The 26,990-nt window shown below is 40.2% G+C and overlaps 1 protein-coding gene and 2 non-coding genes across 52 annotated transcripts in view; all 3 read left to right on the plus strand.

Moving 5' to 3' along the window:
- Positions 1-26,990, plus strand: part of PUM1 (pumilio RNA binding family member 1) — a 122,612-nt gene that overhangs the window by 93,525 nt on the left and 2,097 nt on the right. For 27 of the 50 annotated variants that reach the window (XM_069574789.1, XM_069574806.1, XM_069574797.1 and 24 more), the window contains 7 exons: positions 8,833-9,100; positions 11,463-11,592; positions 13,429-13,563; positions 16,701-16,838; positions 19,521-19,646; positions 20,739-20,860; positions 25,276-25,468. In XM_069574789.1, the coding sequence (XP_069430890.1) occupies positions 8,833-9,100; positions 11,463-11,592; positions 13,429-13,563; positions 16,701-16,838; positions 19,521-19,646; positions 20,739-20,860; positions 25,276-25,468 (1,112 nt within the window). The remainder of the gene's footprint in view (positions 1-8,832; positions 9,101-11,462; positions 11,593-13,428; positions 13,564-16,700; positions 16,839-19,520; positions 19,647-20,738; positions 20,861-25,275; positions 25,469-26,990) is intronic. The other 23 variants (XM_069574792.1, XM_069574808.1, XM_069574799.1 and 20 more) reach the window with 1 other exon arrangement.
- Positions 14,452-14,536, plus strand: LOC138434881 (small nucleolar RNA SNORD103/SNORD85). The gene has a single exon (XR_011254940.1). It is a non-coding gene; the product is annotated as a small nucleolar RNA SNORD103/SNORD85 (small nucleolar RNA).
- Positions 26,288-26,372, plus strand: LOC138434882 (small nucleolar RNA SNORD103/SNORD85). Its single transcript, XR_011254941.1, has one exon. It is a non-coding gene; the product is annotated as a small nucleolar RNA SNORD103/SNORD85 (small nucleolar RNA).

Genomic DNA, 26,990 nt, shown 5'->3' on the forward strand with positions numbered 1-26,990 from the left:
GGCTCTAGGTGTTTGAAAATGGAGCTGGAAACATTACTTGCATGCGTGGTGCCTTTCCTCTTTCCAATATATCAGCAATTTAATAAAATACATCCTTCTCCTTAATTTATGATTTCCCTGTGAAGAAGGAACGAACTTTTGCTGTGGGTTATTTCTTATTTTAATGACTCTTGCTGTCTGCCTAGTTTTATTTTTGACATACCTTCCCTTTAAAAATATTTTACTTTGTATAAGCATTTTAGATGTATGTATTTCCATTGGACTGCCTTTGTTGCATGTGCAATGTTTAATGATACATGCCACTCTTGAGGAATTTTGTGTCTTGATTGGTGGTGCTTTGCCTCACCTCAGTCTATTTCCTTGAGAAAAAGGTTCTTGTATGCTTTAGTTTTAACCACTACAAAATGATCACCACAAGAAGTCTGTTTACCATCTGTCACCAAGGAAATGTAACATTTTTTTTTTACCAAATATATATTGGGCCATTCCTAATGTAGTTTTTACTATTAATACTATGCTGCTGCCACCAAGTATCAGTTCTCAGGTCACTAACAACCATAATAAGTAAGCATTCATTCATTGTGTTAAGTACTCAGATGAGTCTCTACAGGAAAATTTAAACTCAGCATGGTTTAATGACTTTTGTGATACCCCATAGCTATAAGTGTTTGAATGCACACTCCAGCTTGTATCTCTGTTATCCCAGTGTGGCTCTCCTCTCAGTGTTATCGTATATTTTCACACTTCCTCCCAGTAGACAGACATGTGTTAGGATACTCTGAAAAAACATCACTGCCTGTAATAATTACATTCCTCCTTATTTATTCAACATTCATGTGTTGAGTACCTACTATAGATTCTTCATTGTTTTTTTCCACACCTGTTTTAAAGATCAGATTTCTATTTTTAAAAACAATTTATTTAAAAAAAATATCTGTTAATTTATTTGGCTGTTCTGGATTTTAGTTGTGGCACTCAGGATCTCCTATCTTTGATGTGGCATGGGGATTCTTTAATTGCTGCACGTAGGATCTAGTTCCCTGACGTCCCCTGCAATTGGAATTGTGGAGTCTTAGCCACTGTACCACCAAGGTAGTCCCAGAAAAACAGCTTTATTGAGTTGTATATTGCATATTTTGAAATCCACTCCTGTCAAGCGTACAATTCAATTATTTTTAGTAACTTTCTATATTGTGCAATCTTTAGCATAAATCAAGTTGGTAATATTTTCATCCCTTTTGTAAGATTTTTCTTAGTCATTTATGTTAATCCCCATTCACACCCTTGAATATGTGCATGCGCTAAGTCACTTCGGTCATGTCTGACTCTTCGTGACCCTATTTTAGCCCACCAGCCTCCTCTGTTCATGAGATTCTCTAGGCAAGAATACTGGAGTGGGTTGCCGTGCCTCTTCCAGGTGATTTTCCCGACCTAAGGCTCCAACTCTCGTCTCCCATGACTCCTGCATTGCAGGTGGATTGTATACTGCTGAGCCAGCAGGGAAGCCCATTCACACCCTTAGCTCCAGTCAGACACTGATGTGCTTTCTGTTTGTGTTCTTTTTTTGCATGTGGGGGTGGATATGTGTGTGCTTCAGGCCTTAGGGATTCTTAGTTACCCTACCCGGAATGGAACCCAGTGCCCTCTGCAGTGAAAGTGCAGAGCCCTAACCACTGGACTGCCAGGGAATTTCCTACTTCCTGTTTTTAAATTTGTCTTTTCTGAACATTTGATATAAATGGAACCATACAGTATGTGACCTTTTGCTTGGCTTCTTTTTTTTTTTTCTTCTTCAGAGGTTTTTGAGATTTTATTCATGATATAGTATGTGTCAGTAGTTTATCCCCCTCTTTTTTTTTTGGCTAAATTATCCTGTTTTCTGGATAATGCTGCATTTTTGTCTAACTTTTCACAATTGAAGGGTGTTTGTTGTTTACAGTTTTTGGCTACTAGATGTTTTCCTATAGAAACATGTTTTCACTTCTCTAGAAGTAGAATTGCTGAATGTAAAAGTTTTATGTTAAACTTGGGAGAAATTCAAACTTTTCCAGTTTCATCATTTACATTCCCACCAGCAGTGTATGAGGATTCCAATTTCTCTACATCCTTGCCAACATTTGTTCTTATTTTTCTTACGTAACATCGCCATTCTAGTGGGCATGAAATAGTTATGTCATTGTGGTTTTAATTTGCATTTCCCTAATGACAGTAATGCATAGCATCTTACCATTCGTGGATCTTTGGTGAAATGTCCACTCATTTTTTGGGCCCAGTTGTGGGTGTGCATTGTTTGTCTTATTCCGTGGAATTGTAAGGGTTCTTTGTATATTCTGGATGTGTGCTAATAAGTTGCTTCAGTCATGCCCAGCTCTTTGTGACACTGTGGACCCACCAGGTCTTCTGTCCATGGGATTTTCCAGGCAAGAATACTGGAGTGGGTTGCCTTGCCCTGCTTCAGGGGATCTCTCCAACCCAGGGACTGAACACACATCTCTTAGGTCTCCTGCATTGGCAGGCAGACTCTTCACCACTGTACCATCTGAGAAGCCCTGTATTCTGGAATCAAGTCCTTGATCAGACTTTATGTATATGTGTTTTGCATATACATAGTTTCTGATCCTTTGCTTGTCTTTTTCTTCTTAAATGGTTGTTTTTGAAGTGTAGTAACTTTAAATTTTTTAAAAATAGTTTTAATTTTGATGAGGTCCAGTTTATCATGCTTTATGGTATAGAAATCTTTGCCTAACTCAGGGTCTTAAAGAGGTTCTCGTATGTTTTGTTCTAAAATTTTTGGTTTTTTAGCTCTTAAAGTCTTTGGTCCGTTTTGAGTTAATTTTGTGTATTGCACAAGGTAGGTGATTGTTCATCTTTCTGCGTGCACTGTTTTTCCCAAGTTTTGAAATTTTTAGTGTGCAGGTCTTTACATGCTTTTTGTTAAACTAGATCTAGTATATTTTATTTTTTTAATGCTATTGTGAATAGAATTCTAGTTTTATTTTGGATTTTCCATTGCTTGCAAGCATTTAGTTTTATTATCATGGTAGAATTCCTAATCCTTTAAGAAAAACAAAGATCAAACAAAATAATTTTCCCTGGCCCTGCCTGAATTGCAGTTGATGTTTCCAATTTATTATTCAGTAACCTGTAGTAATGGTGTTGAAGAAGACTCTTGAGAGTCCCTTGGACTGCAAGGAGATCCAACCAGTCCATCCTAAAGGAGATCAGTCCTGGTTGTTCTTTGGAGGGAATAATGCTGAAGCTGAAACTCCAATACTTTGGCCACCTCATGAGAAGTGTTGACTTATTGGAAAAGACCCTGATGCTGGGAGAGATTAGGGGCAGGAGGAGAAGGGGATGACAGAGGATGAGAGGGCTGGATGGCATCACCGACTTGAGGGACATGAGTTTGGGTGAATTCTGGGAGTTGGTGATGGTCAGGGAGGCCTTGCGTGCTGCGATTCATGGGGTCACAAAGAGTTGGACACGACTGAGCGACTGAACTTAACGGAACTGAACCTGTAGTAATCTCAGATTGTTTACTAGTCATGTGTGCCTCCTGTTCTAAATGGAAATGTAGCATTTTGTGATTGATTACCTAGTTCTCTGAAGTGACTTGTCATCTGTAAAACTAACCGAGTGAAAGTTAACATAGTTTGGATTCAGCATTGTGCACTAAAGACAAGTATTCTTAGGCTTACTTTCGTGAAGGGTTGCTTGGTTATGGTATTAAGGAGTGGTTTGAGGAAAACTACTTTATAAACAGTTTTGTGAGCAGCACTGCCTCTGCCTGTGTTAAATTCAGAACCAGATGTTGAGCGCCTTGGGAAGTTTTCTGTAAAAGGCAAAGAAAGCAGAGTTTTGCCCTGTAGTCATCTATTAAATCTCTTGAGTACAGAAAACAAAACCAGATGAATGAAAACATTCCATGTAGCAAGAGGATGGGATCCTAGATGGCTGGAATACTAGAAAACCCTTTGGATAAAGTAACTGAAGCACTTCTTAATTTAGCATGGTACTTTTAATCTGTATGTGTATATTTTTAAAGTTAGTTTCTTGTAGACAGCATATGTTGAATTGCATTTTTTGACCCACTCTGACAGTCTCTTTATTTGGTACATTTAGACCATTGACAAAGTGATTATTGATATAGTTGGATTAATGTTTACTATATTTGTTGTTTTCTATTTTTTGTTTCTATGTTTGTCTTTCATTCTTTTTCTGCCATTTGTGGGTTTTAAAAAGAAGTTATTTATTTGGCTGCATGGAATCTTTAGTTGTGGCATGTGGGATCTAGTTCCCTGACTAGGGGTCGAACCCAAGCACCCTGCATTGGGAATGTGGAATCTTAGCCACTGGACCACCAGGAAGTCCCTGCCTCTTGTGGTTTTAATTGAGCATTTTTTATGATTCCATTTTATTTCCTTTCTTAGCCTGTCAGTTAGACTACTACTTTTTTTTTTCCCCAACTTTTTCAGTGGTTTGACTAGGATCATTATACATTTATAGTTAACTAAGGTCCACTTTCAAATATGGCCATAAAAGGGCTTTGTAATCACAGAATAATCTTAACCTTTATCTGCTATCCCTTGTGTAATTACTGTCATTCATTTCAGCTGTATAAAAAGCATATGTGTGTATATGTATGTATATGATGTAGACATGAGCATGCATAATTGAATACATTGTTGCTATTATTGGGGCAAACTATTGTCTGTCAGATCAGTTAAGAATAAGAGAAATTTTTCTTTTACTTATTCTTTTTTTGAGGTTCTTCCTTTCTTTATATGGATCAGTTTGTGGCCTGTGTTATTTATACTTCTTTCTGAAGAATGCTTTTGACATTTTTTGCAAGGCACATCTGTTGGCAACAAATTCCATCAATTTTTGTGTGCTAAGAAAGTATTTCTCCTTCACTTGTGAAGGATAATTTTGCAGGATACAGAATTCTAGGTTGGTGGGTTTCTTTCATTCAAAACTTATGCTCTTCTCTCTTCTTGCTTGCATGCTTTTTGAGGAGAAGTCAGATGTAATTCTTTCCTTTGCTTCTCTGTAAGTAAGACTTTTTTCTTCTTGTGGCTTCTTTCAGTATTTTTTCTTTGATTTTATGTCATTTGAAGATGATAGTTGGGAGGTATAATTTTTTGCTTTCTTTTCCTGCTTGGTGTTCCCTGTGCTTCCTGGATCTGCAGTTTGGTGTCTGACATTGATTTAGATAATCCTTAGTCATTATTGATTCAGATATTCCCTCTGTTCCTTTCTGTCTTTCTTTTCCTTCTGATATCCTCACTATGTGTATGTTCCAGTTTTTATAGTTTCCCCACAATCCTTGGATACTCTGTCCATTTTGACGATTCTATTGATAGATCCTCTAGCTTAGAGATTCTTTCTTCATCTGTAGTCAGTTTGGTAATAAACCCATCAAAGGTGTTCTTCATTTCGGTTACAGTACTTTTTATCTCTGGCATTTCTTTTTGGTTCTTTCTTAGGATTTCCATCTCTGCTTACATTGCCCATCTCTTCCTGCATGCTGTATATTTTAGGGCCCTTAGCATATTAATCATAATTGTTTTAAATTCCCATTCTGAAAATTTCGGTATCCCTGTCATATATGTTTTTGATGTGTGCCCTTACTCTTCAGATATTTTTTTTTTTTTCCTTTTGCTATGCCTTGATAGCCATGCCTGATATATCAAGCGAAAGGAAATGCCATAAGTAGGTTTTTAGTAATGTGATGGTGAAGTGTGAGGGAAGGGAGAGTGTTCTGTAGACTTACAATTAGGTCTCACTGTGTTAGTGAGCCTGTATCTCTGGACCATCAACTTCACAAATGTTTCTTAGTATTTTTCCTTCTCCCTTTGTTGAGACAGGATAGTTTGGGTAGGCTAGAGTTGCGTATTTCAACACTTGGTAGTTTGGTGGTTACAGTTCAGGATTTCCTAGTCTGGTACTGGTTTGGGCAGTGTGTCTGTTTGAGTCCGTGGTCAGGGTAGCCGTGATGACCTGTATGTCTGTCTTTCTGATCTTGGCAGCAGTGGTTTTCTCTTATTTTCATCTCTTTTATGGATCTAAGAATAATTTTTGATTTTTCAGACTGTTTAGTTTTTTGCTTGTTGTTAGGGTGAAGTGGTGACTTCCGCATTCCTTACATGTGAAGCAGGAAACCTACATATACACAAAACATTTAAGCTGTTGATCTCTGTGGAAGTGTCATAGGACACAGCTCTATGAAATCCACCACCATCAAAATATTACTGAAAACTTTGTGGAATCGTTAGGAGGCTCCCTTAGAGGGCCTGAATGAAATGTTCTTTTTAAAACCAGTGTTAAACACTCTCAGAGGCCACCTCCAAGGGATGAAAGTTTGGGCATAAGTGCATGTAGGTGTGTAAACCATAGTGAACTAGAAAAATACCTTTATGTATCTATAAAGAAACTGCAGTCAACAAGTAATGATGGTCTACTCTTTGCCGGATACCTTTTCAAAAACAACAGGAAACCACATTTTTTAAGCAGAAATTTTAACCATTGGCTTAATGTTTAAAGAAAATTATTTGGCCTGAGCAGAATATTCCTATTAACTGTTGGTTTGCCATTTATAATATAGCACCTACAGAAACTTTTTTTTTCAGATTTGTATACTTCCCTTCTCAATAATAACAGCTGTGTGTGTGCTTGTGTATCCTGTCTGGCATCCAAGGATACCAGAGCCAAAAATCAAAACTTCAGGGCAGATGTGTAAATCTGCCCATTATTCACTCCAACCCTTTATGTTATGGATTAGTCAGTATGCTCTTAGCCACAGTAGCAGAAAATCCAGCTGATAATGGCTTAAACAATAAGTGCATTTGCTGGCTTGTGTAACTGAAGTAGAGAAATAGGGCAGTGCTCAGAGTTGGTTCCCGCAATTCAGCCTTGAAACCAAGGATCTGGCTTCCTTCCATGTTAATTTGGATGTTTCTTATGCCTTTTAGGAGGTTGGTTGTTTTTTTTGTTGATTTGTTACTTTTCACTGAGTGCCTTTGTCAGTGACCAGGTTTGTAAAATACCTTTGAGTTGTTTCAAAACCTTGTGTATTCATGCCATGCCTCCTTCTTCACCACCTTACTTGGTATTATCACACTCTTCAGTACTGCTGACCTGTCTTATTACTTCCTTTTTGCCTGTTTGTCTCCTTTCTCAGACTAGGGGAAAAAAGAATTATTTTTGAAATAGAATAAAAAGCAGCCATATGTCTACTGTTCTTTTTTCTTACAAGCCTCCTGTCTTCCTTTGCTGAAAGAAATGTTTTCCTTTTGGATTAAGAAATATTGTGAAATTTTGACAAGAATAACAGTGTCCTTTAGAAAATGAAAACTGTATAACTATCTGAAAAGGAGTATTGTGTGGTTGGTTGCGAAGCTGTAACTCTGGAGTTAAGAATTCTGTGATAAATTCTGGCCATGGTGAATTTGAGTTTTGTATCTTTGGAGAGGCATTTCATATCTTTGGGTCTTAATTTGCTGTTACTTGCACGGGATTTTTAAAACTCCCTTTTCCGTAATGCCTGTAAGAATTTGATAGAAAGTGGATATGAAGTATTGCTAGCATAGAGGCTGACATAGGACAAATGCTCAGTAAGTAGTTTTTATTTAATTACTTAAAAATGTGAGCCATTTCCTTTTGGTTCCACAGTTTTCATTGAGACCCACACCTTTGAAACTGGACCATAGAATTCTGTGGAGAAATCCAAGCTGAGTGTTCTTTTGTAGCTACCACTGAACTCCAGACCAGACTGTCATAAAAACTCTGTAGTTAACAGGCAGTTCATGTTGGGTGACTTCTCTCATGGTTCCTGGATTGTTATTCATCTGCTCTCTTTGTGGTTTAAATGGTATTTCTTACCTACTTTGCAATGTAGGAATGGGGGAAGAACAAAAAAAAAAAGGCTTCACATCCTTTTTATAGTACAATCTAAAGTTAAAAAAAAAAAACACCAGTATCGTAAAAAAAAAAACCAAAGAAAATAGATACTCATAATTTTTAAAATTCTGTTTTACCTTTTGATAGGTTTTTCAGTTTTTCCACTATTTTTTCTGTCTGGGGATTCACAGTGATTATTTCTTTGTCAGCAGTCAAGATGGCAGTATTAGTGGCCTGAAACTTGTTGCTACTGTAATTACTTCAGGCTCTGTTCCAGTAGGAGTTAGATGCTGTCCATTCCTGATGAAGAACTTGAAAGCCTTCCATTTCAAGTATATATCCTTTTTTTTTTTCCCCCTATCCCTTATGTCTAATTGTTGGCCTGCATTGCCTTAGTGATTTTCATACTTTTATTTACTGGCAAAATCATGCCTTCAAAACTTTTTTTTTGGGGACCCACTATATAAAACAGACTAACCTGGGTACCCCATTTTTCTTTTTTTAAGAAAGGGTTTCAGATGGGAGTGGGGATTATTCACTGATGGCAGGAATCTCCACAGAGATGAGAATGGAAAACCGCTCTCATCTCTGTGCAGTTGGTCTTTTCTGATCCTGGTTCACACAGCAGGAATGTTCCTCCTCATTTCACTTGTTATGAAGGGACTCACTAACCCTTGCTCCGTTATTGCTAGCAGTCTCCTATCAGTGTTTAATAGCACTCTCCACTCCATTTTTGTGTGAAAGTTTTCTTCCAACTTGGTGAGCTGGCCTTATAATAATCATGGCACTAATAGAATTGAGTCTTAACACAAAAGCAACATATTGAAAAGAAATCAGAGGTGATACAAGATTTCATGTATGGGATGCTTTTTCTTCTCTTGAACAAAGTTCCTTAAGAATGAGTCTTGAGTTCTCCTGTTCTGTAACCAACAGGAGGACTCACAAACGGCAGTGGAAGATACATCTCTGCTGCTCCAGGCGCTGAAGCCAAGTACCGCAGCGCAAGCAGTGCCTCCAGCCTCTTCAGCCCCAGCAGCACCCTTTTTTCCTCTTCCCGTTTGCGATATGGAATGTCTGATGTCATGCCCTCTGGCAGGAGCAGGCTTTTGGAAGATTTTCGAAATAACCGATATCCCAATTTACAATTGCGGGAGATTGCTGGGCACATAATGGAGTTTTCCCAAGACCAGCATGGTTCCAGGTGAGGACTTGGCTTTGGCACTTAAGGTAACCGAAATCCTAATGCCTTAAATTCCATGCCTCAGATAAGGTGTACACTAAGGAAATTACTATAAAATTAATGAAACAAAATTTACCTTTTGGTATACTTCCTATTATTTATTTTAGAGGCTGTAAGAGCCATGAGATACAAAGTGGTTGACAATAGCCATTTAGTAATCTGTGGAAAGTTCTTAAAGAGATGGGAATACTAGACCACCTTACCTGCCTCCTTTGAAGCCTGTATGTAGGTCAAGAAGCAACAGTTAGAACTGGACATGGAACAACAGACTGGTTCAGAATTGGGAAAGGAGCACGTCAAGGCTGTATATTGTCACCCTGCTTATTTAACTTAGATGCAGAGTACATCACACAAAATGCCAGGCTGGATGAAGTACAAGCTGGAATCAGGATTGCTGGGAGAAATGTCAGCAACCTCAGATATGCGGATGACACCACCCTTATGGCAGAAAGTAAAGAGGAACTAAAGAGCCTTTTGATGAAAGTGAAAGAAGAGAATGAAAAAGCTGGTTTAGAACTCAGCATTCAAAAAATGAAGATCATGGCATCCAGTCCCATCACTTCATGGCAAATAGATGAGGCAACAATGGTAACAGTGACAGGCTTTATTTTTGGAGGCTCCAAAATCATTGCAGATAGTAGCTGCAGCCATGAAATTAAAAGACACTTGCTCTTTGGAAGAAAAACTATGACAAACCTAGACAGCATATTAAAAAGCAGAGACATTCCTTTCCTAACAAAGGACCCTATAGTCACAGCTATGATTTTTCCAGTAGTCATGTCCGGTAGTCATGTCTGTGAGAGTTGGACCATAAAGAAAGTTGAGTGCCAAAGAATTGATGGTTTTGAACTATGGTGTTGGAGAAGACCCTTGAGAGTCCTTCCCTTGGACTACAAGGAGATCAAACCTGTCAATCCTAAAGGAAATCAATCCCGAATTACTCATTAAAAAGACTGATACTGAAACTGGAGTTCCAATACACTGGCCACCTGATACAAAAACAGTTTTTAGAAAAGACGCTGATGCTGGGAAAGATTAAAGGCAGGAGAGGAAGGGGACGACAGAGAAGGTGCTTGGATGGCATCACTGACTTGATGGACATGAGTTAGAGCAAGCTTTGGAAATGATGAAGGACAGGGAAGGCTGGGCTGCTGCAGTCCATGGGGTCTCAAAGAGTTGGACACAACTGCGAGACTGAGCCACAATAATCTGGATCACATGCTGAAACAAACCTTTTTACCTTTCTGAAAGATTAGCCTGCTGTTCCTTTGTTCATGAGAACCTCACAGAATGTCTACAGTTCAAGAAAAACAGAAATACTAACACACAGACTTGTGTATAATACTTGGTACTTTAATCACTGTTAAGGATCTTTCTCTCCAAGAGACACTGTTCAAATGCAAATTTAGATCCTTAGGCTCAAGAATAAGATGTTGCCACCACTTTCCTTTGTTCCCTTCTGTAGAAGCAAGGGTCTGCACAGAGGTTAGAAAATGCTATTATTTAGCTTTGGTTACTGCTCCCTGTTCCAGTGGACTTCACAGAAACGGACCTGCGTCCTCAGGAAAAGGCAGTTCTGATGACATCATCCAGCCTTCTCTCTCCCTGTTTCTTTCTCTCTGATGATTCCACTAAAACAACTCCCAAAGAATTTGCCTCCTCTTTAAATTCTGCCAGCTTGCTAGTGGGCAAAGGATTTCTCATATTTAAATCCTAAAGTCCAGATTAAGAGAAAAACATGGTTTTTTAAATAAAGTCTCCTGGGCTAAAAAAGGCGAACTGAGTAGCTGCTACTTTAGAAAGATACTGCGCATAGATGACTACTGTTCCACACCATTAATGAATATGTACTACACATGTACTTCATACGAATGTGTGTTGAAGACTAAAATAGGGACCATGGGCTTTTAAGTTTATTGATGTGGGACTGGTTTCTAAGAGAAAACATCTGGCCAAGTTCTCCTGATGTTGTGCTTCTTGCCTTCACCTTCTTCTCTTTTTTTCTGCCCCACTTTTCATCTCTCCGTCCATCCCACACGGAAATACATGTCCTGTTGTAATGACATATACTGAAACTTAAATATACTTTAAAAGCTTGGTTAAAATAGGGGATACTTCACAGTACAACTTTTTTCCTTTTCAGTAATTCTTCAAGTAAGTGAGCTCAAGTGATTTAAGTAACAGTGGTGTGTGTGCGTATATGCATATGCACACAAATACATATTGCTTCAGAACTGAAAAATTACATAAACTGAGCTAGTCTTTAGATATTTTTCAAGTCTTCCTAAAATGCTGTGATTGCTCTTTTTACTTTGTACTTCAGATTCATTCAGCTGAAACTTGAGCGTGCCACACCAGCCGAACGCCAACTTGTCTTCAATGAAATCCTGCAGGCCGCTTACCAGCTGATGGTGGATGTATTTGGAAATTACGTCATTCAGAAGTTCTTTGAAGTAAGCCTTTGTTCTTTCTGTCTTTTGCCTTTAGAGAATCTCCACAGCATTTTGATTTTCATTAGCTACTTTTAGAATTGCAATTTCATTCCAGTCCTTAAAATGAAGTGTGAGTCTTTTTGAAGCACGATTAAATGTTTCTCCAGTTCGTTAGCAGAAGTGCATTGTTTAAATAGCCAAGCAGATAATGCTAGTGTACTTGAGAAACGTGTTTGTAGAACCACTTTCTTCATTAGCATCCAGCACAATATTTCTGATCGCCAAAATAGTATCACTGAAAGTGTCATGTTTGGAGGAAAAAATCTGTGTCAGATAATTTTAGGAGGATCGCAGTAAAGTTCTGAAAAAGAAATTTAAAAAATGGTTTCCTAGAGAATTATCTTTGAACACCAACTCTAGTGTTTTTCATCATAAACCATAGTCATGAGGATTGATACATGGGTGATCCGTCAGCCTTGATTCCTTATTCCTGTTAATGCGGATAATTTCTACTCTTGTTATCATTGTCTTTGGAAAGGATCAGTGAGATTGTTGGATTAATGTCTGTTTCCTCTTCTAAGCTAAAATGTCAGAAAGGCACAGATTTTTGTTTTAAACTGACCATTGTAGCTGTGATATACTACACAGCTGTGGTATCAGTAACCCTATTATAAATCCAGAAAGGAGTGAAACATTGAGATGAAACATTTGGTACAGGGGTAAAACGTGGCAACTCTGCACATTACCTGTCCCTCAACAGGAGAAATTTGTAATCTTCTTACGTCTTATTTTTTCGTTTTTTTGTGAAGATTTTTAAAAAGTGGCTCACTCACAGTCTTTATCTTCCCAGCTTTTCTCATCATGATCTAAGTTCTTTGACTCTGAATTCTCTAGCTGTGGATTAAGGAATCAACCTAAAAATGACTCTTACAATTTTGACTTTCAGATACCTTTTCACTGCCATTTTTGTCATGTATATGTAAAAATATAGAGCTCTCCAACTCCAGCGGTTAATACAGCTAGGCTGGCCAAATGAGCAGTTGATTATAGCAGTACGATTTGGGACAAGCTGGAGAACTTCTCTGACTTAGAGAATGTCCCTGGACTTGAGTTCCCTTGTATGCAAAATGAGTGGGTTGGGCATCCTTAATCATAAAGTCTCTATCAGTCTCGTATGCTATTCAAATGAAAATAAAAAACCAAGGATGGAGAAACATTCTTCTAGGAAGACCTAACACTGTGCAGTCGTACCCCTTGATTTTACCGACTTTCCCCCTGACCCTGTTGACTTGTATAAATAGAGTAGTATAGAACAGCATATTCAGAAGAGAGTGTGCACGTGTGCTTTGGCTTAAACTTCACAAAGATGAGAGAACTTCAGTTCTTTCATTTCAGCTTACAGACTCAGACACCTAAAGTGATGTAGGTTTGCTGCAAGAAATCCTCAGATATCCCTCAGACATTGTCTAAAGCTTTAATAACAAGCTGTGTCTTCCACCTGTACTGTTGTTTTTAGAATAAATGTAAATGCTCTTATAATTAATGGCATATAGGTATATTTAATAGTATTGATGAGTTAAGGGCATCTTTGAGGAATTGGGTATTTGTTTAGCAGAAACTACTACAGTTGGATATCTGAGAAGTGTTTTTAACATTAAAAAGAGTTCCTCTTAATCAGATTCTGATAAGTACTGCCTTGAAGAAACAAAGGGTTTATAAACAAAAGGTTTAGTTAATCACAGATGACAGGGCTAAAAGAGGTATGCCAGTGGTTGATACAGAATAATGAATGCTTTGCTTTCTCTGGTTTCTTTCTTTCTACCTAAGTAATGGTGTTCACCCACACATTATGTCTAGTTTGGCAGCCTTGAACAGAAGCTGGCTTTGGCTGAGCGGATTCGAGGCCACGTCCTGTCATTGGCATTGCAGATGTATGGCTGCCGTGTTATCCAGAAAGCTCTTGAGTTTATTCCCTCAGACCAGCAGGTAATTGTAAGTTTCCCCTTTGACTTTTCTCTTGGTGTTCGGTGTTTCTTCACGGTGCATGTGGTGAACCTTGTACATTTGTCAGTCTTTAGTGTTCTCTCAGTTTTCCTTTGGTGCTTGTGGCTGCCTTCTGTGCATGGCAAGCATGAATTGTGCAGTTAATTTTGTAAATTTATAGTGGATCAAGTGTCTTGTGTTAAAACCAGTGGTTTCAAACACGTTTCCTTTTGGCCAGAATTAAGTCTCTAGTACGTGTGATTTTAGAGGTGGTTTTTCATTTGGCAAGAGGTGAAGAAAGTAAAGTTGTCAATTTCTTGTACCCGAACTGACCCCAACAAACAAAACTTTTTCCAATTTACCTTGTTCTTTACCTTTTCTTCACTTGCACCCTCTTACTCATTCATTCCACCGTTTATTGAATGAGCTCTTGCCTAAGGCAGCACCTGGTCTGGCACACTGACCTGGTGCCCACTGTGTGCCAGTCGCCAGCACACAGATAGCTGAGACTGAGCACTGCCCACAGAGCACACGTGGGGAAGGGTGATGTGAGTGCCTGTGCTCACGCCTTTGAGGGCAGACTTCGAAGGAGGAGAAGTCCAGGCTACAGAGGAGGTAGGAAAAAATGGGACAGAAATCTGAGGTGTTGTGTGCTGTGAGTGGGAGCTGACACAGAAAGCACATGAGGAGGCTCACGGCCTCAGAGCTGTCATGGAGGAGGTCCAGCCGGCCCCACACAGACCATGGGGCTGGGGAAGCCCAGCCAGCCCCCAGGCAGGTGTGTAGGCCGCACTGTGTGGGAGGCAGTACCTCGAGCCTCGGGTTCTGCCCGTTGGAGCCCTCAGCCTTTGGGCTCTGAATTCACCCAGCCCTTTTCGAAGGAGGGGGTGACCGTGGTCTGGCAGTGATGAGCCACTTGCCCTCTCTGAGAACAGAGTTCGGTAATGAGAATCTTTACTCTGGACTCAAGTTCTGAGCCAGACGAGGCACCCACCACCTCCAGTTCGAAACAGGACACCATGCTGGTGTTGGCGATGGCAGTGGAAGGCTGGGGAGTCCAGAGTGCTTACGCTGTGGGACTGAGACGGGCCTGTCAAGATGCTGGCCAGGGCGGAGGGAATGTAGGTGACACGCAGCGTGCTGGGAGTTCATTCCATCCAGTGCCCAGCACAGGAGGCACAGTGGTAGGAAGAGGATGCTGTGTGTGAGCGATCAGAAGCAGGGGCGAGGCTGCTAGTTTGTGTTCTCCTAATGTTCAGATCGTTATCAGCTTTAATTTTCCCTGGGATGTTCCAGGATGAAACCTCGATGACTGAATCTTTACTTGTTAATTTTCATGGAACTTTTCCCCCTCTCTTGACCATAATGCCTGCTTACTGAAATCAAGCAGGAAATTTTGATTTCCCAGGTATTTTCCACATCTGTGCCCTCTCCCACGAACATGATACATTGTTGACTTTTTAAAATTTTTACTATATTTTTGTGTTTGTTTTCTGATCCAATGGCTACATTATAGTAGTTTATGTCTCCCTTCTCTTCCCTGTGCCCCGACCCCCATTGTTCTTTTGACCCCCATTGTTCTTTCTACCCTGTATATTCCTGAGTATCTTTTCCTGATCTGGTTTCTCTGTGATTCCTGTTCTGGGTCTAAACTACCTTTCCCAGTACAAATAACTTAGTGTTTTCCAGATGTAAGTGTATTTTAGGTGAAATAAATTGATCTCCAGTGGAGTTTTTACCTCTTTGGGCTCAAGAACATATTCAGGGAAGCCACTTCCCCTTCATTTTGATTATTAGAACTGTTCCTGTGTTTTATCTTTATATAGGCATCATCCTGTATTTATCATTCTCATAATTATGTTTCATAAGTTACTCTTTTCTGACGTTTGATTAGTTGCTTCAGCAAACTGTCCTGAATCTGTTGCTTGTTTAGTCCCTGGCAGTGTAGTGTTGAATTTCTTTAATTAGAAAATCTTTTAGTGCTTTACATGCTTAACATCTCAAGGGTTTAAGACAGTTGTATTCATAAATGTCACCATCTTAAACTGGTTTGCTGTCTTCTCCCATACCATAAATATAGAGTCAGCACTGTGTAGCTAATATATAGAGATTGTATACAGCAAAGAAATTGGGTAGAAAGTACCAGGGCCCAGCTGTTGTGCATGTATTTAGCTTAAGGAGACCTGAGTCAGCGAGTTTCTGGAGGACGTCCAGTAAAAATCCCAATGGCTCTTTTTCGGTACCCATGTCACCCACACACACATACACACCACATAATGTCTGGTCTTGTCCTGTATTTTCCCTGACTTTGGACACTTTTCATTAACTGAGAGTACTATTCCAGCTGATTAGGCAGTCAGTCTGACCTGGTGGAAAGATCATGTTGGAGTCACAGACTCAGGCTAGAGTTCTGATTCAGTCACTGTCTGTAGTTTTAACCCTTCTCAGACTCAGTATGTTCATATATTCATATATATGGGTGGAGGAGAGGGTGCAGGGTAATACTTAATTGACTAGTCATTTGCTGACATGATCTGTGTTATCTGTGTATCGTCACATGCAGGAGTCAGATTACTTGGGTTTGAACTGTGGGGCAAGTCCAGGTCTATGCTTTTTAACAAGCAGCTAATTTTTCTGTGCCTTGATTTCCTCATCTGTAATAGTGGCCACTCAGAGGATTGTCAGGCAAATTCATGAGTCAGATCATGTTAAACACTTAGAGGTCTGCCTAGCTAGAGTCAACGCTAGATTAACTACTGTCATTTTTAGTGATGGGTGCTTTACGGGGTTGTCATGGTGACAAATGGTGAATTGTATGTGATAGTCTCTAATACAGTATAGCTGATTTGATACTGGCTCCTTTCTATTTGAAGTTGACTGCATTTTTTTGGAACTCCAAGAGGTCTTTTGCCAGTTAGAGAACTTTTCTTAAGCCTGGTGATTGTTACAGAAAATTTGCTATCACGTGGAAAAACTCCAGTCCTCATTTGTTAGCAAGGTTGTCTGAGTGCCACAGCTGAGTTGTCCCACTTTCATTGTCATGGATTCCCTGCTCCGTGCTTTTGTGTTTGGCAAGGAGAATGTTGATTGTCCAGGTTTTTGCTCTCTGTGATTCTGGTGGTGCTTTCTTTCCTTGTCTCAACTAGAATGAAATGGTTCGGGAACTGGATGGCCACGTCCTCAAGTGTGTTAAAGACCAGAATGGCAATCACGTGGTGCAGAAGTGCATCGAATGTGTGCAGCCCCAGTCTCTGCAGTTTATCATCGATGCGTTTAAGGGGCAGGTAAGTGACTTAGTAAAGAAACAAGGGAAGCAAGTTGATGGGTATTTCCATTGTGAGCAGAGAACACGATGGGAGTGTTCTCAGGGCCTTTTAGTGTATTTTAGACTGCAGTAAATAGCAGTCCTCTTCAGTGTTACTAGGTACTAGCTCTGTGCACCTCTAGCTCTTCCCTTAATTGTCCATGGATCTTCTCTCCATCATTAAAGCAGATGTCCGATCAGTCAGGATGAGATAGTATCATCAGAGTTGTTAAGTCTTATATTTGAAGAGTAAGTTTTTTCATTTGGTTAAGTCTTATATTTGAAGAGTAAATTTTTTCATTTGGTTAAGTAAAAAGTTTTTATCATGTTTTAAAATTTAGGTGATGAACAAAACCAGTCTTACAGATTATGTGTGACTATATATATCTTTAACAAGGTATGGGACTTCCCTGGTGGTCCGGTGGTGAAGACTCTGCATTTCTAATGCAGGGGTTGACTTATGTCCTACATGTCCACCTCCCCTCCATTCCCCTGCCCCCAATGTTAAGAAAACACAAAGGTGCTTCTTAATTTTGGGGCATTGGATGGGGCAATGATCAGGTTGGTTTGAACCCTGTTAAGTGGCACCCAACCAGACCTAGCTTCTGATTTCTCCTGTTTTTTTGTGTATCATGAGAATCAGTGTGCTTTTAGCACCAGCTTCCAAGCAGAGTTGATAATTTGCATACCACAGCTTTTGTTGTTGTTGTTTTTGAAAAGGAGGAGAGATTGGAACTATCAGGTAAATTTTCAGGTATAGTCATGTGAACTGCTAAAGCCTGCCTCAAAATGGGGTTTTAGAGTTGTTTAGGCTTTGCGGTTTGCTCAATTACAACAATGGTTAAGTAGAGTACAGACACTGAAAGTAAAAGTCGTTCAGTTGTGTCAGACTCTTTGTGACCCCATGGACTATACAGTCCATGGAATTCTCCAGGCCAGAATACTGGAGCGCCTTTCCTTTCCCAACCCAATGATCAGACCCAGGTCTCCCACATTGCAGGCGGATTCTTTACCAGCTGAGCCACAAGGGAAGCCCAAACAGTAACTGAGAATTATTTGGGATTTTCTGAGTTAATTTATAAAAGAGTACCTCTGTTTAAGACCTTTTTTTGTGTGTGCTTGAAACATACAAAAAAGTAAACGGATTAAGCCACCAAATGAGGGGGAATATTTTCAAGATGGAAAATGCCAATGAATTGATAACCAGCATATATAAAGAACTCTTAAAATCAAAGAGAATAATACAAGTTAATTCAGAAATGGGCTGAAAGCCTGAATAGACAGAAGAAAATATGAAAAAGTAATCCCATTAGTAATCATGAAAATGTAAAATAAGACCACAAATAGTAGATCATTTTCTTGGTTTTTTTGGGCATGCCACGTGACATGTGGAATCTTAGTTCCTCAACCAGGGATCATACTCTTTTGAAGTTCAGCATTCCCGGCATAGGTATTTACCTAATGAAATATTTGGTCATGTACACCACGAGATATGTTTAGACGTGTTTAAAGCAGCATTAGTCTCCTAATAGGAAAAGATTAAATAAGCTAGATGTCTATCAGGAGAGGATCAGGACCCCCAACCCCCCCCCCCCCTGCAAAAAATGTTTCTCAACTTTATGCTCTACAAATAAACAGAATAAATGATTGAAGCTCATAGTATTCTATGTAAATACTTGAGTCACTATGTTGAATGAAATAAGTTGTTCTAGACTGTTTACCATTTTTATAAAGCTAAAATTGAGCAGAACAGAACAGTGTCTCAAGTGCACAGTTGTACACATGAAGCTGCATATAAAACACCTAGTACTGTGACTGACACTTTAACATCTGAGACCCCCATGGACTGTAGCCCCCTAGCCTCCTCTGTCCATGGGATTCTCCAGGCAAGAATACTGGAGTAGGTAACCATTTCCCTCTCTAGGGGATCTTCCCAACCCAGGGATCGAACCTGGGTCTCCTGCATGGCAGACACATTCTTTACCGTCTGAGCCACTAGGGAGCGTATTAAGTGTTCTCATCATTACTGTCATTATTCTTGACAATAAATTTGAGGTGCAGATGCTCCAGGTCATTCAGCTAGGAAGGGCAGAGTTGAGACTGGGTCCTCTGGATCTGAAGCCTGTGTGTTCCCATTGTTCCAGACTCAATGAAAGAGGAATCGTTTCTTGCTGGAAAACACCCCAGCTCAATTCAGAACGTTATCCTGTGGTTATGTGAAAGCATTCAGGCTTTGGTCCAAACCCTTTCTCTGTTTTTAAAGCCATCATTTGACACTGTGGACTCTTTAACTGTGTTTTCTATGACCTTAATTAATTCTCTGTTCCTTTATAAATAACTTTTTGGGAAGGTCCTTCTTAGTTTTGAAATTGTATAAATCTATGAATTCTTGGATTGGGTTTAAGAAATTATAGAGTTTATCCTCATTTGTCCATACACACTTTATTATTTGTAGAGAGAACTTAAATGCCATACTTAATAATTTGGACTTGAAGTCAGAGTAGGAAATAAAATCCTGGCCGTGTCATTTACTGTCTGTAAGACTTCAGGCACATTATGTAAACTTGGGAAAATTAATGGGAAAATGTATATAAATAATACTGAAGTATTGAAAGTGGCACCTGTTATTTTTGGTTTTCTTGTTTGTGTTGGTTTGCCCTAGGTGTTTGCTTTGTCCACGCATCCTTATGGCTGCCGAGTGATTCAGAGGATCCTGGAGCACTGTCTCCCCGACCAGACACTCCCTATTTTAGAGGAGCTTCACCAGCACACAGAGCAACTTGTACAGGTAGTGGAGTTGCCGGTAGACTAATTGCAAGCACCTGTGGGCTTACGTGTTTTCTCAGCACAGGTTGCTTTTCCAGAAGGGGTTAATGTGTTTAAAATGCCCATTGAAGTTCTGGGCAAGTTTTCATTTATACCAGCCTGGTTCATCTTTTATGAATATGGGTGATGAGTAGAACCCTGCCCTTGAAGTTGAGATCTACCTCTGAGTCATCAAAAGAGATCTGCCAGGAACTGTCAAAGGCCAGAGCCCTGTCATGGATTAAGCTCACTGCGGCCACTTAGGCAGGCCATGTAGTCTGCCAGTTTCATCTTTTCAAATGAACTAAATGGATTAGTTGATTTCTGTAGTTTTTTAAATTTGTCTTGCTTGTACTAAAATTTTCTCCCATATCATACTGTTTGAACACTTCCTTCATGTAGTGTGTTGTCTTAAAGCAGTTTTTGGAGTGGTGCTTGTTTTGCTGAGAGATGTGAGATTATAAATGTATTAATATTCATTGTAGAAAAAATTGAAAGTGCAGAAAGGAGCAGCAGAACACAAGAAATGTTCCATAATCCTACTGTCCAGAAGCAGACATATTTGGCATAGGCACTTTTTTAAAAAAAGTATTCTTTGTATGCACTTAATTTTTTACATCTTACAAATAAATATTTGTGCCTTTGGAGTTCCTTGCTCGCACACTTATTCTTTAAAGGCCTCTTTCCCTTGGGATGAGTGTCTCCATTGTCTGCTTGTGGTGGTATTTAACTCAGTGTTGCCAGTGTTTCCAGCTTTTCTTTGTTAAAGACGGGTGCAGAGACCCACGTGTACATTTGTTAGAAAAATAGCTCTTTATTTGAAATCCCTGACTAGGACCTTTCAGCATAAATATATATAGAAACATTCCATTGTCTAGTAATGATGCGTTCCTGTTTTGTAATGATAGGGAAAAATTGTCACTACCTACCCATTTAAAAAATTCCGTATGTGTTCTTTAGTATTCAGGTAAGCCATCATGGTGTTAAAGGGAGATAGGTGTTGATTAATGTCAGAATTTAGGTAGCATAGAGCTTGTTTAAATAAGTTTAAAATTTTCTGTTGTTTTTGAAACAGGATCAGTATGGAAATTACGTAATCCAGCATGTATTGGAGCATGGTCGTCCTGAGGATAAAAGTAAAATTGTAGCAGAAATTCGAGGCAATGTACTTGTGTTGAGTCAGCACAAATTTGCAAGGTATGTGCTTTGAATTACACAGACTGTTTTCCAGAAGAAATGATTAAATAGTATTTTAGGTCTAGAGAAATTGTCGTACTTTTTTCTTCTTCTTCTGCTTTTTAATGTTTATTTTCCTTAAAGTAATATATAGGTATTGAGTTCTACTGCAAAATATGAAACATAAGACGTCTCTTAGTTGGCTCCTTACTCCCCTAGAGTGAGCCACGTTGAAATCTGGGGAATTTGTTTCTAAAGCACATACATTTTTGTACTCTGGTAAACTGGGTATTTCATGAATTTACTTTTTTGGAATTGTGAAATGTTCTTTACTTAATTTCCTCATTGATACTGGAGTTAAAAGGAAGGTAACCATATCTTTGTATAAGGCCTTCATATTCTTCAAAATCTCTTACCAAGTCTTCATATCATACCAGCCCAATAATAAAATGTATTAGTTATTCCCAGGTTGTGAAAAGATATTTTAAGTAACTTATAAGTAGCAGAGATTAAAGAAGAAATTGATGGCCCTCCAGTGGGTTAATGATCTGATCTGAGTGGAGTCTGTGTATCTTATCTTACGCATAACACAGTTCTCTGTATTTTTTGGAATGTCTTTCTTCTCTTGTTTTTAAAGTAAATTGCAGGGCAGGTGTGACTCATACAGCCTTGATGTTTTTAAATTGTTCACTTTTAATTTATGAAATCTTATTACAGCATGGAAAATAGAGACAGAAAATAAAAGCACCCCAGATCCAGTGTCTCAGCACCCTAACCACATTAGGATCATCTCCTAGACCTTGTGTTAGTTTTTATGGACTTTTGCTAGGGTCAGGAGAATAGAAGACAGAACCTCTTCAGTCTCTTTTTGGGGTTACAGTCCTATTTACTGTCTTGTTCAGTGTATTTAATGTCTCACCCTTGTATAGTTAAGTATTAGGGTTGTGGTCTGATAATGAGTGAGTAGCTATTTTGGGCCCGATTCTCTCATGTATAACAACTAATAAATTGTTGACAAAATGCCAGAAACTACCTGCAGACATTAGATGGTGACCAGGAGCAGAGCGATAACCAGAAGTGAGTAGAGGAGGTTGTTGATACTTGAGAGAAGGTTCACTGCATTGGGAAAATTTCCTTCTCCTCCTCCCACACCTCCTTTTTTGGGAGAATGGGGAGATACATAATTGACACGTAACATTGTGCAAGTTTTAAGTGTGCAACCTGCTGGTTTGATACATTTATATGTTGTAATATTCCTACAGTAACTTTAGCTGTTACCATGTCACATAATTATCATTTTTGTGTTGAGAACCATTAAAGATCTAGTCTGTTAGTAACTTTGAAATTTATAAGAGGTGTTGTTGACTATAATTAGGAAAGTTTTAATCTGTAGGCTAAGTTGGGATAGAAAATCGCTGGTGTTCTGAGAAGGCAGTGGCAGAGTGACAGGGGAGAAATTCTGGAAAGGAAGAGAACCAGGGAGGAGGGGGAAGCCTAAATTTAAACTTTCTAAGCATCTGGTTCACTCCCGAACCACACTGCATAGGACGAACTCGAGGCAACCCTACCAAGGCTGAAAGAATTTAGTGGAGGTTTCATCTGCTGCTTACTGCATGGGAGAGGGTTGCAGTTTGCTTTCAGCAAAGATATTGCATGCCCAAAAAAGGGGTTAGGAGAGTAATACTCTTAGGAATTGACAGAAATCAGGGTATACAGTGCATCATTTGTCATGTCTAGATAACAGAAAAATGTGACCTATACTCAAGAAGAAAAAATGAAAATGGAAAAATCCCCAGTGAATATAGTTCCATACCACCCAGATGTTAGAGTTAGCAGAGAAGGATTATAAAGCATTTTATAAAGTATATAATTTTATAATTATATAAAAACTATTATTTTAAAAATTAATAAAAGTTTGTATTAAAATTATGAAAAAGTATAATTATATAAAGTATGATTTTTATAATTTTATAAATTATATATTTTATGAATTTTATATAAGTAATTAGTATTTTAAAATATTATATTTTAAGGTTTTAAAGTATTATAAAGCATTTAAATTACACTCAAAAATGTAAAGGAAAATGTGTATATAGTGAAATGAAAAGATGAATGTTAATAGAGAATTAGAAAAGGCAATGACACCCCACTCCAGTACTCTTAAAGATAACAAAAGAGCCAGTAAATTTGAAAATTGAATAGAAACAAACCAATTAAGCAGTTAGTGACCTTATGACATTTTTGATGGTAACCCAGAATACAAAGTAAATTTTCCATCACCTTTGAATGCATAGGCACGTGCATACACACATAACTGAAGATTGCCCATAATTAATTGATACTGACTACTCTGTTTCATTAAAAAAAAAACAAAGCTAGTCTCAAATCACTAAGTTGATTTTATCACCCACCATCAATTTAAGAACCACAGTTTCAGAAATACTAGAATAAACTTTAAGACTGGAACAATATGGATTGTGTGTTAAGGTGGCAGGGAGGCTTTGGCCAGGTGGGATCCTGATCAATGAGTGATCCTATAATACCTTCTTGAAAGACAGGTTCCTGTCAAGGAGTCAGTCTTCTACTGAGGAGAATGAGTGTCCTGTTGCCAGCCTAGCTTAGTAGAAAATTCTGTTCTAAATCTGACCACTCTGGTCTTGGGTGGATGAAAGGGCAGCTCAGCCTGGCAGTTCTAAAAAGTGATGATTTTTTGCTTGAACATTTGGATATCGTGACTGGCTTAGTAATGTCCTAACTCCCTTTTCTGCTAAGGGAGAAGCCAGTGTCTATTAGGAGATTCACTGTCACACGCCACACCTTCAGTTCATGCTAGGATTGCAGAGTGCTGTGGGAGGAACGTGAGGGGAAAAGTTTTCGCATACTGCTGCTGTGTCAGAAGGGAGAGGCTGTTTGTGGTCTTACATGTGATTATCAGACTTGATTTACTCTCTCAAGAAAGATTGAAGAAATGTCTGGTAGACAATGTCTGAAGAAAGGATGGTAGTAGTTCTTAAACATTTTAGCTTGAGAACTTTGTTTTCTAGATAAAAGCATGTACGCAATAAAGGCTCAGTATGCTGAACCAGATAACATGGCGAGGGTCCTTTCAGAGTGGTGTGGAGCCAGCACCCTCTCTTTTGATTTAAAAATCGAAGTAGGGACTTGGGGTAGGGACCTGGAGTAGTGACTTGGTGGTGGTTATTTGTGATGACTCTTCAATTATATAGGGCTGGCCTTTGAAAGAAGGCACTATCTCTTGCCTTCTGGTGTTCCTAGAATAGGTATAGACATCGTTTTTCAGCCGCTGAAGGCAAAACTAACACAAATGGGTGAAATTTCAGGGAAGCACGTTTATGTTAGTATATAAAGAATGTTTAAGAGAACCAGTCACTCGCATGGTCGGTTGCCCCAGAATCACTTCCAAATCGTTGGAAATTCTCATGCAGAGGCTAAATGGGCATCTTTCAGGATGGTCAGAAAAGAGCTTTCTGCATTAGCTAGATTTGAAAGTTCCTTTTCTACTTGAGTGTTCTGTGATCCAGAGCAGCTCTTCCCCCAGTCATGAAATTGTTGCAGAGTGTTCAGCCGCCCACTTACCAGATGTTCTCTTTGCCAAGTATTGGCTCCAGTAATACAAATACAAAGGATAAGTATTGTTCTTGTTCTTAGACATCACACAACTTCCTCATACCCACAGAGGCACAGAAGCAGAGTGCTGCTGACGTCCAGAAGCAAACATTCATGAGTAATCAATCACTCCTGGGTGAGGAGCGCCCTTTAGCATGGCTGGATGTGATTTAATCAGCTTCTGCAGTCAGTCCCTCTGGGTTTTAGAGGAACTCTGATTTAAGTAACTGCATTTCTTTTTTTTTTTCCTTTCCGAGGTTGAGACATCTGTGAAGTGTTAAGAAATGTGGACACACCTGGGGGTCCTTCTTATTCTTAAGAGACAGTATGAAGTAGTTGACTGATGACTGGTTTCTCCTTGTGTCTGCCTTCACTCAGCAAGTCTATAGGGCCTCTCTTAACTGCCTAGCTCTGTGCGTGGCACTAGGGATCTAGATGTGAGAGAAACTTGTTCTTGGCCCCATTAAGCTCACAGAGGTGAGGAGAGAATTGATAGATGTTGATGCCTGTTGAAATTATGTTCATTACCTATTTTCAGTTCATAACCAGTTGTATGAACCTTTACTTACTTGGGTTTACCCTCCCCTGTTAGATGGTTGGGTCTGGTACCCTCCATGACCTGTGCTTGGCCATTGTTGACGTTGGAGATCACAGATGGCAAAGATAGGGTCTCATAGAGCCAAACAGATGAGGAATTAATCTTCCAAGAAGCCTCATTTGCTGCTGACCTTGAGGTCAGAGCCCAGGCCAAATAAGCACAGCCTAACGAGGTCCCTCTAAGGTTTGGCCCTGGATTTGTCTCCTTACAGCAATGTTGTGGAGAAGTGTGTCACTCACGCCTCCCGTACAGAGCGCGCTGTGCTTATCGACGAGGTGTGCACCATGAACGATGGTCCCCACAGTGCCTTATACACCATGATGAAGGACCAGTATGCCAACTACGTGGTCCAGAAGATGATCGATGTGGCAGAGCCAGCTCAGAGGAAGATCGTCATGCACAAGGTAGGCGTTTGTGCAGGTCTCAGTCAGAGAGGAGGAGTTGGCCCTCGCTTCTAAAGGAGGGTGGGCATCTTGCTGCTTCTTGCACAGTTTGTCACTGGATTGTGACTTCTTTACCCTTTTATCTGGAGTGGCCACTGTCCCTGTGTTTGCTGCCCCTCCGTCAGTAACTCACTGGTGTGAGTGTTAAACTCGGTCTCTGTGGGGGAGTCCCCTCCCGGTTCCTCAGGCCATGCTTCTTCCTCTTGGCTCCCAGGAGACCAGCTTCTCAGTCTAGCAGATCAACCTCCTTGCCTTATTTCCTTTCCTCCCTCTTATCGTTCATTCCACCACCGTTTACTGAACAAGCTCCCGCCTAAGGCAGCACCTGGTCTGGCACACTGACCTGGTGCCCACTGTGTGCCAGTCGCCAGCACACAGATAGCTGAGACTGAGCACTGCCCACAGAGCACACGTGGGGAAGGGTGACATGAGTGCCTGTGCTCACGCCTTTGAGGGCAGACTTCGAAGGAGGAGAAGTCCAGGCTACAGAGGAGGTAGGAAAAAATGGGACAGAAATCTGAGGTGTTGTGTGCTGTGAATGGGAGCTGACACAGAAAGCACGTGAGGAGGCTCACGGACTCAGAGCTGTCATGGAGGAGGTCCAGCCGGCCCCACACAGACCATGGGGCTGGGGAAGCCCAGCCAGCCCCCAGGCAGGTGTGTAGGCTGCACTGTGTCTGTGGGAGGCAGTACCTCGAGCCTCGGGTTCTGCCCGTTGGAGCCCTCAGCCTTTGGGCTCTGAATTCACCCAGCCCTTCTCGAAGGAGGGGGTGACCGTGGTCTGGCAGTGATGAGCCACTTGCCCTCTCTGAGAACAGAGTTCGGTAATGAGAATCTTTACTCTGGACTCAAGTTCTGAGCCAGACGAGGCACCCACCACCTCCAGTTCGAAACAGGACACCATGCTGGTGTTGGCGATGGCAGTGGAAGGCTGGGGAGTCCAGAGTGCTTACGCTGTGGGACTGAGACGGGCCTGTCAAGATGCTGGCCAGGGCGGAGGGAATGTAGGTGACACAGAGTACATTGGGAATTCATTCATTTGCCAGGTACTTACAAGCACATGTGCTCTCCTTTCACCAGGGCACTGTGTTGTAGACAGTTAAACTGACGCTGGGGAAATACTGGGGAGGGCCCTGAGAATGTGGAAGGATGCCTCTTCTGATATGGGGGTACAGAGAAGGCTCCCTGCGAGAGCAATATTTGAAAAAAGCCCTGAACCTTTGCAGGTGGAGGGAACCGAGTGTGTGCAGGCTTGGAAGTAGGAGGCAAGGCGGCGTATTTAAATGGAGAAGCACAGCAGGTTCAGTGGGACAGGACTGTGGTGCCAGAGTCACGTTTACATTTCAAATAGTGGTCCTGGCTGATGAGTACCTTGGAGGAAAGGAGGCAGTTGAGGGCTGGACAGGGGATTGTTGAAATAGTTAAGCCAGGAGGGGAGTGGCGATTTTGAGATTCAAGAAGAGTGGACAGAATGGGGCTTCAC

This window comes from Ovis canadensis, chromosome 2, assembly GCF_042477335.2.
Source record: "Ovis canadensis isolate MfBH-ARS-UI-01 breed Bighorn chromosome 2, ARS-UI_OviCan_v2, whole genome shotgun sequence".
NCBI lineage: Eukaryota > Metazoa > Chordata > Mammalia > Artiodactyla > Bovidae > Ovis > Ovis canadensis.